We start from the raw sequence: 15,406 nt of genomic DNA on the forward strand, positions 1-15,406 counted from the left end.
GGAACTGAAAGTTAGGCCCATTAAATTGTCTTCTTGGCTCTTCAATAAACCAGTAGTGAGACCTTAAGCTGACTTGTCTGGGGATTATCTTCCCCACATCTTAAATGGGTAGTTGTACTAGATTATTTATTAATGATATACCTTCTAGCTCTAAAATTCCCCTTCTAATTCCTCCCAAGCAATTGCACTGAATAGTAAATAAGTTAAATGTAATTTTTAAAATAGCAATCAAGTTTAAAGTTTCAAAATGACTTAATAGAAAATACCTCTGAATCCCAGGGTGACTCTGTATCTTCTTCTTTGTCCAAGCCTAATGTTGATATAAATGGTAATAAAATATAGATAAATAACCCCAAAAATAACCGAAAATATGCAACTCAGAATATGAAAACAGTTCAAATATGTCTAGGTATAGCACTATATAGTGGATAGACGGCCAGTTTGAACTTAGGCAGCCCTGGGAACAATTTCCATTGCTTATATTTTGATTGTGTTATTATGGGCAAAATGCTGAACTTCTGAACCCCTGGGCTACTCTGGAAGACTCGATGCTATAGAACAATAGCCAATGTGCATCACTAGGACTTTATTCCTTGTGGATGTCCTAAATTGATGAAATCAGGAGCTCTGTCAAAACAATTAACTCACTTTTTCCTACAGCGTATTTGTCTGAAGTATCATGTGCTTGTAGTTGATCTGGAATATTTGGAGTTTCAGAAGTTTTTTGTATACCAGTATTGTTGCCAGCTAAAATGTCGTTTTTCAATTTTTCCACATCTGAGTCTGGTAAATATTCCTGTAATTAATAAGAATGAAATGTACACTGTCCTCCAAATTTTTTATATATATATATATATATATATATATATATATATATATATAGCTAGTACAAAAGGTGATGGACCAATCAATCACATCATGAAATGAATTCGATATTTTCAATCCCTATTTTAGATTATCTGGTTTATAGAAAAACTCTTGCCTATAAGTAGAACTATGAATTTACCATGCACCTATGCTGATATTTTACTATTACTTCAATAAATTCAAATATTAGGAATGATACACAGTTCTTATCTTCAAATGATAATAACCTGGAAGGGAAGATAGTGCCTGATTGGAAGGAAGAAGCATGAATTTCAAAGAAGGGGACTCTGCTATACTCTTTGGTACATACATCTCTGCCTTTTCTACCATGTTGGAGAACTAGGCAGCTTTCTCTAACCCCCAATTCATTGGTTGCCTTTTATGTTATGTCTTTTGTTTGTCTTTTGTTCTTAATCGTTCTATCCCTTGAACAATGCCTGGTATATAGTAGCTACTTTTTTTCACTGTTTATTAAGCTACAAATATGGAAGAAGGCAGAATCTTTAAAATGTGTTAGAGAATTACAAAAAATTATGAATTTTTAAAAGGACCAATGAAAGCTTTATGTACTTAGCACTATTTAATGTGACTTCTAAAATACAGCTAGAATTTCAGAAGAAAATGAAGAGAACCAGGATGACTTTCCAAAGACAGGGAATAATATAAGGAAAGGTACTGAAGGGTGAAAATATAAGGAACCTTTCAGAAAATGTTTGACTGAAATAGAAATACATGAAGAGGAAAAAAATTTAACAAAAATTCAATTTGCTTCAAATAGATTAATAACATTGCCAGGTTTTTAAACTCACTTTATTAACAGCTATAAGAAAATGAATTTTTTTTTTTTGTGAATGTCTTAGATCCACAATTAAATTAGAAAGTACCAGATGGGTGGAATTTAGTCTTCTTTGTTTCTCAGTGACTTATAACAAAATACTTTTTATAAATGTGTTGTTGAACTGAGTTACTGAAATATTAGAGCTACAAAAATATAATGGAGAAATAAGAAATTATACTTTGGAATCTGAGATTACTATTTCTTTTTCCCAGTTCTATATGAGTTCATAATACAAAGTGTACTAATAAAATATATTCCATGTAACCGAAATTAAAATTTTGGAAACTAAATGAATTTTTTAAAAGTTAAAAAGGTACAGAATTACAATAAAATTATTATTCCAGTTCTGATTTAAATTCCTCTGTTATATGTTGATAATGCCTCAAAGAATCAATATCTAACATATTTTTGGTGGAACTGTGAATAGATCCAACCATTCTGGAGAGCAATTTGGAACAATGTTTAAAAAGTTATCAAACTGTGTATTCCCTTTGATCTAGCAGTTGTTCTACTGGGCTTGTAGACCAAAGGGACAACCATGTGCAAAAGGTTTGTGGCAGCCCTTTTTGTAGTGGCAAGAAACTGGAATCTGAATGGGTGCCTATTAACTGGAGAATGGCTGAATAAATTATGTTATATAAATGTTATGGAATGTTATTGTTCTATAAGAAAGGATCAACAGGATTATTGCAGAAAGGTTTGGGAAGACTTAGATGAACTGATTGTAAGTGAAATGAGCAGAAGCAAAAGATCACTATACATGGACATGGCTCTCTTCAACAATGAGATAATTTAATCCAGTTCTAATCGTTCAGTTATTTTATTTATTTATTTTACTAGTGCAGTATAACAATTGTATTTCACATATATTTCTACCATATTTAACATATATTGGACTACTTGCTATTTAAAGGAGAGTTGGGGGGAAGGGAGGGAAAATTGGAACACAAGGTATTGCAAGGGCTAAGGCTGAGGAATTATCTGTATGTATTTTATGAAAAAATTTTAAAAAAGCTTTAATTTTTTAAAAAAGGAATTGATGTCTATCTAAAAAACAAGGAGAGGTAAGCTTAAAATTTGTGATAAATACAAAGGAAATATCTTTTGGAAAAATATTTTTTTTGCCTATAGTATTCCTGAGTTCCAGATAATCTTTGATAATGACCGGAAAAAAAACTTTTCTAAAATATGTTTTAATACATTATTATACTGTCTAAGCAACGATTGTCTCCTTGATACAAACCAAATCCCAAATCCTAAAACTGTCATTCAAGGCATCCAGTGACATTCTTGTTCAATGGAAAATAATTATGACTTTTGTTAGTGGCCCTCTGAATAACTAAATCTCAAGGTTTACATTGTTTGCATTTTTACTATCCTCTCTCTCTCTGCATGTTTGCCTGCTTCCTCTCTGTCAATCCAAACCTGACCCTATCATTAAGCCCTAATTAACTCTTTCATTAACTCTTTCCTGATTCAACACAATTAACTCTTACATTGTCCTTTATATGGGCCTCAGTCTTTGTGTATAGAAGCTACATAGAAATTTGCTTAGAGTTGGTTATAACATCAACTTATATAGGTGCCTTTGTCCTATCTTCTAATTTGTAGGTAGTAGGGAAATAGGCTTCTATTTGTCCAAAGTCTTACTTTTCTGGAATATATCTTAATACTCAGAAGGGCATAAAATGCTATCATACTTGTTCACTGAATGACAGACTGAGAGGCACACTGAAATTGCTAAATTGTTAAGGATTAGAGTGTAAACCCTGAGGCCTTGAAGTTAGGACCATTGAATTATCTTCTTGGCTCTTCATTAAACTAGTAGTGAGATCATAAGCTGACTTGTCTGGGGAGTGCCTTCCCCACAGGTTAAAAGGGCCTTTGTACTAGATTATTTATTAATGACATACCTTCTAGCTCTAAAAGTCCCCTTCTAATTCCACTCAAGCAATTGCACTGAATAGTAAATAAGTAAAGTTAAAATTTTCAAAATAACAATCAAGAATAAAGTTTCAAAATGACTTATTAGAAAATACCTCTGAATCCCAAGGAGACTCGGTATCTTCTTCTTTGTCCAATCCTAATGTTGATATAATGGTAATAAAATATAAATAATCACAGAAATAACTGGAAAATATGCTACTCAAAATATGAAAATGGTTCAAAAATGTCTACTCAGAATTGCTTTAGGAAAAATTAAACTAAAATGACAAGAGATAAAAAATTCTAGGAGACAAAAATCAGATTAATAGAGTAACATTTCCAATAGTAGATAATGGATAAGGTAGGGTCTTTTTCAGGAGTTAGGGGCTCAATGGTAACTTTATATAAGAATATATAATATTTTATTTCAAAAATAAATTTAACATTTAAAAGTTTATTAATGGCATTTTTGAAAGAATGTTTTGCAGCATATTCTATAACTTTAGTTTTATATATATATATATATATATATATATATATACTATAGTATAATGGATACAGGGCCAGTTTGGAATTAGGCAGCCTTGGGTTCAATTTTCATTGCTGATATTTTAATTATGGGCAAAATGCTGAACTTCTGAATCCCTGGGCTACTCTGGAAGACTCTATGCCAAAGAACAGTAGCCAATGTGCATCACTAGGAATTTATTCCTTGTGGATGTCCTAAATTGATGAAATCAGGAGCTCTGTCAAAACAATTAACTCACTTTTTCCTACAGCGTATTTGTCTGAAGTACCATGTGCTTGTAGTTGATCTGGAATATTTGGATTTTCAGAAGTTTTTTGTATGCCAGTATTGTTGCCAGCTAAAATATTTTTCTTTTTTTTCACATCTGAGTCTGGTAAATATTCCTGTAATTAATAAGAATGAAATGTACAATGTCTTCCTAAATTTTTCTTAAATATATGGCTAGCAGAAATAATGGGAATCTAACTATTATACAGCACTTGACAGAAGGTGATGGACCAGACATTCAAATCATGAAATGAATTAGGTGTTTTCAATCTATTTTAGATATCTGGTTTATTAAAAAAAAAACTCTTGCCCATAAGTAAAAGTATGAATTTACCAATATTTTACTATTAACTTCAATAAATTCAAATACTAGTTTTAGGAATGATAAATAGTTCTTATTCTGAAATGATAATAACCTGGAAGGGAAGATACTGCCTGATTGGAAGGAAGAGCCATGAATTTCAAAGGAGAGGACTCAGCACAGACATCTCATTTCTCCCTTTGCTAAACTCTTTGGGACTTCTCTGAATTTTCCACCATGTTGTAGAACCAGGTAAGTTCCTCCAACCCCCCAATTTCTTTGTTGCCTTTTATGTTATGTTTTGTTTTTGCCTTTTGTTATTAATTTTTCCATCTCTTGAACACTGCCTTGTATATAGTAGCTACTTTTTCAGTTTTTTATTAAGCTAAAAGTATGGGAAAATGAAAAATCTATGAAATGTATTAGAGAATTACCTAAAGTTTTGACAGTTTGGAAAGACACTTGGTATTTTTTAATTTGAGCTAGAATTTTATAAGAAAATGAAAAAGGCTCAGGATGATATTCCAAACACAGGGAACAATATAAGGAAATGTACAGAAGGAAAAAAAAATAAGTTAACATTCATCAAATTCTTGACTTAGAGACTCATTGAAAAAAATACATTTAACTAAAATTCTAAATGCTTCAAATAGATTAACAACTTATTAATATTTATTCATTTCATTATTTATTAATAAATAAATATTATTTGTAAATAATAAAGTCAGTTTTTATTAAGACTTTTTAAGTAGATATGAGAAAATAAAATCCTTTGGATGCTTTAGATACTCACTTAAATTATATAATACTAGATGGCTGAACCTGAGTCTTCTTTAAGTATTCTATATAATAAAACATTCTGCATATAAAATAGATTTTATAAATGTGTTGTTGAACTGGATTAATGGAATACTGAAATGGACAAACAGGAAACTATATTTTGGAATCTAAAGTTACCATTTATTTTGCACACTTCTAAATTAGATCACAATGCAATGTGTATTAATAAAATTTACTGCAAGTAACAGAAATTAAAGTTTTGGAAACGGATCCTTGTTTTAAAAAGGTTAGAATCAGAGCACTAGGTGGCACAGTGGATAGAGTGGATATAAGCATCAGGAGAACTTGAGCTCAAATATGGGTTGACATTTAATACTGTGTGACGTGGGGCCAGTAACAACCCCCAGTTGCCTCAACAACAATAAATAAACAAATAAATTAATTAAAATAAAAAAGGTTAGAAGGTACAGAATTACAATAAGATTATTATTCATGTTCTGATTTAAATTCCTTTTATATGTTAATAATACCTTAAAAAACGGATGTTTATCTATATAATGTACCGTCATTCCAGTTAATCTTTCATAATGATCACAAAAATGTTTCCTAAAATATGTTTCAACACATTACTATACTGCCTAAGGAAAGATCAGCTCCTTGTTGCAAATCAAATCCCAAATCTTAAAGCCACCATCCAAAGTATCCACTCACACTCTCTTTATGGAAAATAATCCATGTTTTTTATTACTGAGCCTCTGTAACAGCTATACTTCAAGATTTGCATTGCTTAGAAGCACCATTACTATCCTCTCTGAATATTTTTCTTCCTTCCTCTCTGCCAATCCTATTATTACGTTAAAATTATTACCTCTTTCATTAAGTCTTGTCTATTTCAACACAACTAACTGTTACATTTGTCTTTGTATGGGTCTCAGTCTTCGTGTATAGAAGCAACAAAGAAATTTGCTTAGAATTGGTCATAACATCAACTTATATTAGGTGCCTTTGTCCCATCCTCTAATTTGCAAGTAAGCTGGTCATGTAGCAGAGAAGTAGGCTTCTATTTATCCAAAGTCTCTTACTTTACTGGAATATTATCCAGAACAGCATAAAGTACTATGATACTTTTTCATTGAATGACTGAGTGAAAGGCATTTTGAAACTAATAAGGTGATAAGAAGTAGAGTGGAAAATATGAGATCCTGAAAGTTAGGACCAGTCAATTGTCTTCTTGGTTCTTCATGAACCTAGTAATGAAACTATAGGCAATAGCTGACTTCTCTGGGGTGGGCCTTCTCCATGTCTTAATTGGGTAATTGTACTAGATTATTTTTGAAATAACTTCCAGCTCTAAAATTCCTCTTCTAATCTTACCCAAACAGTTGCAGTGATTAATAAGCAAATCTAAAATGTAATTTTAAAAGTAATCATAAAGTTTCAAAATAATAATAGAAAGTACCTCTGAATCCCAAGGAGATTCTTTATCATCTTCTTCCAGTCCAATGTTGATATAATGGTAATAAAATAAATAAATAACAGATTGATTATTGGAATATATGGTAGGGAGAATATGAAACTTTTCAAATATGTCTACTCAGAATTGCTTTAGGAAAAATTAAATGAAAATGATAAGACAAAAAAAATTCCAGGTCTTTCAAAAAAACAAATTTAGGGGCTCAGTGGTAATTTTATTTGAGAATACAGAACTTTTTTTTTTTCCAAAACAAACTTTTACATTTAATAGTTTAGAATGACATTTTATCAACAGAACGTTTTTTAGCACATTCTATAACTTGAGGCACATCACAGTATAGTGGATTCAGGGCCAGTTTGGAATTAGGAAACCCTGGATTCAATTTCCATTGCTGATATTTTGGTTTTGTGACCATTAGCAAGATAATAAACTTCGTTGCCTCCCGGCTACTCTGTCAGACTTTGTGCTATAGATCAGTAGCCAATAGGCATCACTAGAAATTTATTCCTTGTTGATTTCCTAAATTGATGAAATCAGAAGCCCTGTCAAAATGGGAACATACCTTTTCTCTCAGCACATTTCTCTGATGTATTCTGAGCCTGTAGCTCTTTGGGAATATTTGGAGTTTCACAAGTTGTTTGTTTACCAGTAAAGTTGTTAACCAATACATCCTTTTTCTTTTCTTCCTCCTCTGAATCTGATGAATTTTCCTATAATTAATGACAATGAAATATTAGATATCCCCTAAAATTTTTCTTTAGCATATGGTCTGAATTTATGAGAACAGAATAACTAAATTTTAAAACATTGAAAATTAAGGACTAAATGAACTAGATTAACCTTAGAGATTAAGGTTCAATATAGATCTAAATGTTGTACTTATTAGAAAAGTGAAGGATTTCTTAAACAAAATATTCTGCATTTTTATTTTAAGAGAAATATCATTGAAGTTTCTATAAATATATCACTGACACAGAAAATTCTGTAAAAATGTTCATTGTTTGCTCTTCTTATGTTTAGTTTCAATAGGATGAACAGAGAGATACTGATTACTCAAACCCTCTTTTTCCTTTATATTTTCAAAATCTGATTATCTTCTGTCTATAGCATCCTAACCATCTTTTCTCCCTTTCTCTTTCTTCCTTTCTCTCACTTTTTTCTTCCTCTGCCACTTTATTTTCTAACTGTCCTTCATCTTGCCTCCTTTCTAATTGTTCTTTCTGAGAGTTGTATTCTATTGTCATGTATTGTCTGGACCCATCAATGTCTTATCCTCAATATATAAAATTCTCTGAATTTTCTTGTGCTGTGACTTTTGAGGATTTCCATTTTTATCCTTCCCATTTCCATAAAGTGGTTGTAAACATAGAAGAAAAGGACAGAGGGTGAACACATATGGGAAGAACGATAAGAACCACAGCAAATATAATTACATTAAGAATGTCCAGAAGAGTAGACTTCATAAGGGTAAAGGAAGACTTTGAAAAGTAAGCAGGTGGGGGATGGACAGGATGAGAGCAGCCCTGGGCTTGGGATGAAGACTTAGGAAAGGAATCTATTATATCTTCTATATCACTCAATGACTCGTTGTCCCCAAGAAAAGGTGTAACTTTTGTATAGGTGATGCTAATCTTTTCTTCTCCTAAATAGAAATAAAAAAGTACATGAAGAAATCTATCATTTCAAGGCAAGCAATACTAATATAAAATTGGAAATTTTTTTCAAAAAGCTTACTGATATTTCTTATTTGCTGAGCAGCATTCATAATTTTAGTCAAGTTCAATTTTGGTTGTTTCTGCCAAAAAAAATGGAAAGAACAATGAGTATCAATACTAACATCTAATAGTTCACATTTCTTTGAGACTTGCTATTGTGATATATTTAATGTGATCATTATTTAGAGAACAAAATCTTCTGGACTATTTTGTTCACCAAAAACTGACACATAAACATTGTGTATATGACAAAGTTGAAAATAAATTTTAGACATTTTTAATATAAATCATTACTAATAACAAAGAATCTTATTTTAGTCTTGAGTTTTAGATTGTATTTTGGAATAATTAAAAATTAGTCTCAGTTACTTTTCTTAAAATTAAAAGGGAACTAGGGAAATGTTGTTATCAGATCCTTTTTTCTAGGTCTGGCCATTGGGTTCACCCATTCTGCTTGACACCTTCAGCAAGAAGAAATCAAAGGATGCCTGTAAGAGGTAACTAAACTGAAAAATATAGGGTATAAGAACTTCAGTCACACTGGATCCTGAATGCCTTCATTACATCAACTGCAAACTGTGTTATATTGTTTGAACATTTGAACACTTGGAAGAAGCGCATACTCTCTAAAACTTTTCTGGGTCCAGAAAAATCTGTGAAGGTGCCCTTTAAAGATGGATATTTTATTATCTACTGTTCATTGCTTTTACATCAATGTCAAAAATCAAGCTTTATAGAATGTAATGTTCTGTTGTCTCCAGAAACTGCCGATCGCTCTCTGGTTTAGAGGAGAGACTTCTTCCTCCAGAGAGCCGCCTCAAGTCTGGTCCAAACAAGACTCTCTCTCTCAAGTGCGGCCCTCTTTTATCCTCCCAGAGAATGGGCATGGGATGACTCAAGGGCTTCTGGGAAAAATTATTTCAACCAATGAACTTGCATGCAAGTTCCTCCCCAGGAGTTCAAAGGGGGTAAAACTCCCCCCAAAGGCCAGAACTAGAGAATTGTTAAGTATTGACTTAGCACTTAGTAAGAACCTAATATCTCATTATCTCATTAGCACTTAGTAAGAACCTAACAATAGAACACTTGATTTTTAAAAAAAATCCACTTAAAACGGAAGTCCTTTACTTTGTATGTGCATGTTAAACACTTAACAAAGTGTTAAGTGCTGGGAATATAAAATACAAGCAAAAGGAGACAGCCTTCCCCTCAAGAAATTTAAATTCTAGTGAAAAAAAGGAAGCTGGCATCAAAGACAAGGGATCCACCTGGGGGGCATGTCAGAAAATTAGTACAAAGATTAGGAAACTAAACTGGATTAGAAATGGTATGGTCAGCCATCTCTAAATTACAAACTTTGGTGATAATAGGAAGATAACACTCCTCTTTTCCATATGTTCAATGTAGTTTGATCTTCAAGGTATTTTGTAACAAGGTTACTTCCATAAAAATTGAAGATTGACTGTATCTGATATGTATCTCTAAATCTAACAAAATATATCAAAATGAAGAAATGATTGAATAAAAGTAGTGAGAAAAACTTCATGAAAAATGTTAACTAGAAGGTCCAAAAATTACAAATAAGGAGGATTCTGGAAGGATGGAAGAGAATAGGTTGCTAAATTTTATGTGCTCCAGATTTCTCCCATATATAGAACCAACTTGTGCCTTTGGTACCACCATAGACTGGTGAAAATCAAGAAAGCTGCAGGACAGAGATCACCCTGATCCAAACCAAGAAGATCTGAAAAAGCCTTAGTGTGGGGATTAATTGTTGTGCCACAGTTCTCTTTTAATGTCCAGACCAAGTTTCCCCAATTGTCCTTTTCAATTATTCTGCCTCAGGTTATAACCATTCCCTCTTAATGTTAGGATAAAGGTCTTCTATTTTAGACCTTAGGCTATTATCATTCCCTCTTAATGTTTGATGGGATAAAGGTCTTTATCCATTTTAGACATCATTTAGACATTATTAGAATATCAGGAGCCTCTCCAGTACCTCCTCTCCATTATGTCATCCTCATCTGGTACATGGCCCCCCATTATGCCATTGTTCTTATTACCCTATAAAAGAATCTTGTATCTGACATTCAGGGCTGGATTCTTTGAGATGATAGTCTCATTCAGCCCTGAGACCAAACATGGATCTAATTGATGATCCCAGTATATCTCTCCATTTAATAAATTATTAGATTCTTCTCTAATCTCTATCTTGCTCAGTTTCTTCAGCATTACATAACCAGATGTAATGCCAATACCTTTGGGTTAGCTGTACAGAAACATCAAGGTGACATGTCAGCTACCTGGGTGTGGCTGGAGTCTCAGCAGAAATCACAAACTTTCACCTTCAGGATTGTCAACTTGGGGTTGAGTCTGGGAAGACTGAATAACACTTGGCTGATTGGGAATGCAGGTTCTGGGTGAGAAGGAACCAACACCTGCTAAGTACAGAAGCAGTAGGACAGATATGCTGCTAACTGTGGGCACTTGCAGGAGGGTGGAGCTCTTGGTTTGGTATTCCTGATCAGAGTGGAGAACTCCACTTCAAGGGAAGCTTGAGGCACCATCCCCTCCACCCAAAGATTATAGATGTTTACACTAATACCTCTAATTAAAAACATATATATATATATATATATATATATATATATATATATATATATATATATATATATATATATATATATATATATATATATATATATATATATATATATATATATATATATATATATATATATATTATAATGTTAAAGAAGAAGAAACCCCACTATTGAAACATATTATAGAAACAAGGAAGATCTGGATTCATCTTCAAAGGTGGGCACTTTAGTCAGATAAGTTTACCCCCAAAAAAGCTGCCCCAAAGAATAACATGAAATAGCTCCTTGCCCAGAGAGAATTTATAGAACTCAAAAAAGAATTTAAAAATTAAATGAGAGACATGATGAAAAAAATTAAAAAAACAAAAACAAAAACAAATAACCATGCAAGAAAAACAAGATTATGAAAAGAAAAAGTTAATCAACCAGAAAAAGAGGTATAGAGTCTCAAAGATGAAAATAATTCTTTGAAAATTAGAACTGGGCAAGCCAATTAAGCTATGAGAGGCCAAGAGAATTTGAAAGGAATTCTCAGATTATAAAGAATGAGAAAATAGAATAGAATGTGAAACATTCCTTAAGAAAAAGTGATCTGGGGATCAGATCAATAAAAGAAAAACATTTTGCAAGAAACATGAAAAAAAACAAGTTAAATACGCTAATGCTGTAGTTAGGAATGTACAAGATTGCTACAGTAAAAAACCACAGGACCTGGAATCATATTTACCCAAAATCAAAAGACCTAAGACCTGACACTAGCAAAATTATCTGTAATTTTTGAATGAGAAAAGAACTTGCAGATTTTCAGGACTTTCTATCACCAAACCTGAATTTAGCATAAACTTTAAAATATAAGAGCCAATATCTAAGGAACTCAATATGGATAAACTGTTTAAACATCAATAATTTTTTTTTAACATGGGGAAAGCATACTATATGTTTAAATTTCACATCAACAAAAAAATAGCTGAAAAGAAAGATTGGCAGAGTTAAGGTAAAAATAGTAATCCTGTTATACAAATGTGGTACATAAGAAGAATAGACACACGCAGAGGGTGAGGAGGGCTCCTATTTCTGAAAACCTACTCATCGAGAATGGATTCAATAGGCAACACTACATATATCATATATATATATATATATATATATATATATATACACACACACACACACACTATGAAGGGTATACTATGAAGGGTATAGCCATTTTGAAAATCTAATCCAAAAGAAATAAGGGGGTATAGGGAAACAAAGGGTGAGGGAATTAAACAAGGGAAGGACGCTTAGTTGGGAGGAGGTTAAGTAACAGAGCAGAATTTAATTAAACAGTCAGCAGGGATAGGAAAGACGTTTGACTTTGTGTATGTATATATATATATCTATTTATGTACACATAAATATATTTTTTCTTAACTGTAGCTTGCATGAGGGTAATGGGTGGGGGTAAAAAAAAATAAAAGTAAGGTGTGCAGTAGAGAACCAAAGAACAATTTACAATGAAGTAAAGAAAAAAATGGACATCATGAACATAATTTCTTCTGAAATTATATATATATATATACTTTCTTGATCTGGTAATTTGTATAATAGATTTTGAATCCTCCCCGATGATCTGCTAGGCACATGACTATGTTCTCTTTTGTTTTGCTGTATTTTGTTTTCTATTTCTTTTTAATTTTCTTTCTTAATTTGATTTTTCAAATAAAATATATTAAAAAAATAAAATGCCACAGAAAAATAAAAGAAAATTATAGTGGGAAATACAGCCCACCAATATTTATACCACCAATACCACTAATACTTTAGAGAACAACATACAAGAGTCATAAAACTGATCATAACTTTTGATTCCATTGTTATGGAATTCCAATACTGAGAATTTATCTTAAAAAGAGCACAGAAGGAAAAATAGGATATAGGTATACAAAAATATTCATAGTTACTCTATTTTTTAACAACAACAACAACAACAACAAAAATGGAAGCAGCCTATACAATCAACATTTGGAGAAAAGTAGTATTATGGAATAGATCATAGACTGGGAACTAGAAGGGACCTAAAGTATCATTTAGAAAACAAAAGAAAACTATAATATATTTAAGAGTGGCAGTCATGGGATATGAAGCCTGGTCCTCTGCTCCAAATCTAATACACTTTTCAGTGCATGGATAAATACATCCAAGGAAATAGGTAGAATTATATAGAAATATTAGCAGAAAGTAAATTGTATTAATGTTGATTTCACCTGTTGGGCCACAGTTCCCTTTTAATGGTCCTGCCTCCATATCCCTTAATTGTTCTGCCTCAATTCCCTGGTTGCAACACCCTCTCTCCCTCCTAACCATTAGAACTGATATAATTTAGGGTTGGTTATGGTAAGATTATAAACTGTAAATATTTAATCCACATAGAGAAAGCCCTTCTGCCTTTCATGAGCCCAGACCTTCCCTACTTATCAGAATGTCCATGACTCCCTCCACACTGTCAGAACCAGATTGATTAGTCCATTCCTGCTCTCAGTGCTCTGACTCCACCCCTGCCTTGGTCTATCCTGATCACTTGGATCCATCTGCATATATACTTATGGAAAACACACATTAGCTGTTGGATGCTTTGAGACATCGGCCCTGGGAGAAACGTGCTCCCAGCACAATCTCTCCCTCTCAAATAAAATATTAAAAACTCTTTAATCTCTATCTCTCCTCAGTTTCTATGACATTACACATCTAGTTTTTTAGAAAACACACAACACATGCAACAAAACAAAAATTAAATCATGACAAGAAAAAAACATATTTGCTTTTACCTCATTAGAAGTAAAATCTCAATCTATATTCATTTAGGTCTTTAATGTGTTAAACACGAAACTAAAGAGCCTATATTTACTATGTTTTCTTTTTTGTTTTTAACGAATCAAAGCACCCTCCAAACTGAAATTTAAAAGTAGGAAAAAATTCAATAAAGAAATCTTACCTCCTTTTCAAAACTAATTTCATCATCCATACTTGGCCAGGAATCATCAGGTCCTGGTTTTTCAAAGAGTCTTTTAAATAAAAGAAACAAAAAATTAGTAGTTTTATTCCCAGAAGTCAATCATCGACAAGGAGGGCCTCTTAACTGTTGCAAGGTGCTTTACCACTAAATGACACATTACAAAGAATGATTTAATATTTCAGTTATTCCTATTCCAAGACACATTTTTGCTGAGAAGATATTGATGTAGAAGCTGTCAATGAGTATATCCTCCAGAATAATCTCTTCCTAAGTTTACACTCCTCTAATGTTGACAAATGAACATAAAGCGTCATTATAAATCACAGAATCATTAAAACCCTACAATCTATTTGTAATAGGTCCCTGTTCAGTCTGGCTTCTTACTAGGTTCTGACAAACATTTTCACTATGAGTATTTATTTTTTCTTAAAATTTTTCTTATTCTCTCCAGGTTTCAACTCTAGATATAAGTCACAATTGTTGCTATTCAATAATTTCAGTGGTGTCTTGACTCTTTTATGATCCCATTTGCCATTTTATTGGCAAAGTTATGAAAGAGGTTTGTCATTTCTTTTCCCAGCTGAGGAAACTGAGGCAAACAGGATTAATTGCCTTGCCCTGGAGTCACAAACTAATAAGTATCTGATCCAGATTAGAACTCATAAAGATGAGTCTTGTGAATTCCAAGGCCAGGACTCTACTTACTGCTTTCCCTTTTTGCCCTTTAGATACATGAATTGCTCATACATTCCAGGCTCAGAAATGTATTTAATATAAGGGCAACCATTCCTGGGTATAATATAATCATTGATGAACCTGGTGTAATCTATGATAGAATATCAACCATTTGTATAATAAATTAAGACATATGCTTTTTGGTTTGGAATGTCCATTTCCTACCCACCACTAACCCATTTCCTTCAGGACCTAATCGAAGACATCTCCTTATAGAAAATTTCCATGAACCACTGAATCAGAAAAATCAATTCAGTAAAAAATTTAGAGAGTTGCTGGGAACACTTGCTGAGGGAAATTGAACCAGTTTTTCTTTACTCCCATACTCAGTTCAGTCACTTGTCCAGTAAACCCAAGGTCTTTCTCTTTTCAGTTC

The 15,406-nt window shown here is 32.4% G+C and overlaps 1 protein-coding gene across 1 annotated transcript in view; it reads right to left on the reverse strand.

Annotated features, from left to right (window-relative positions):
* Positions 1–531: 531 nt before the first annotated feature.
* Positions 532–15,406, reverse strand: part of LOC141543988 (uncharacterized) — a 59,701-nt gene continuing 44,826 nt past the window's right edge. The window contains exons 8-16 of the mRNA XM_074269636.1: positions 14,275–14,344; positions 8,717–8,777; positions 8,416–8,624; positions 7,545–7,692; positions 6,968–6,999; positions 4,399–4,543; positions 3,745–3,788; positions 649–796; positions 532–551 (exon numbers count right to left, since the gene is read on the reverse strand). Coding sequence (XP_074125737.1) covers positions 532–551; positions 649–796; positions 3,745–3,788; positions 4,399–4,543; positions 6,968–6,999; positions 7,545–7,692; positions 8,416–8,624; positions 8,717–8,777; positions 14,275–14,344 — 877 coding nt within the window. The remainder of the gene's footprint in view (positions 552–648; positions 797–3,744; positions 3,789–4,398; positions 4,544–6,967; positions 7,000–7,544; positions 7,693–8,415; positions 8,625–8,716; positions 8,778–14,274; positions 14,345–15,406) is intronic.

This window comes from Sminthopsis crassicaudata, chromosome 5 (genome assembly GCF_048593235.1).
Source record: "Sminthopsis crassicaudata isolate SCR6 chromosome 5, ASM4859323v1, whole genome shotgun sequence".
NCBI lineage: Eukaryota > Metazoa > Chordata > Mammalia > Dasyuromorphia > Dasyuridae > Sminthopsis > Sminthopsis crassicaudata.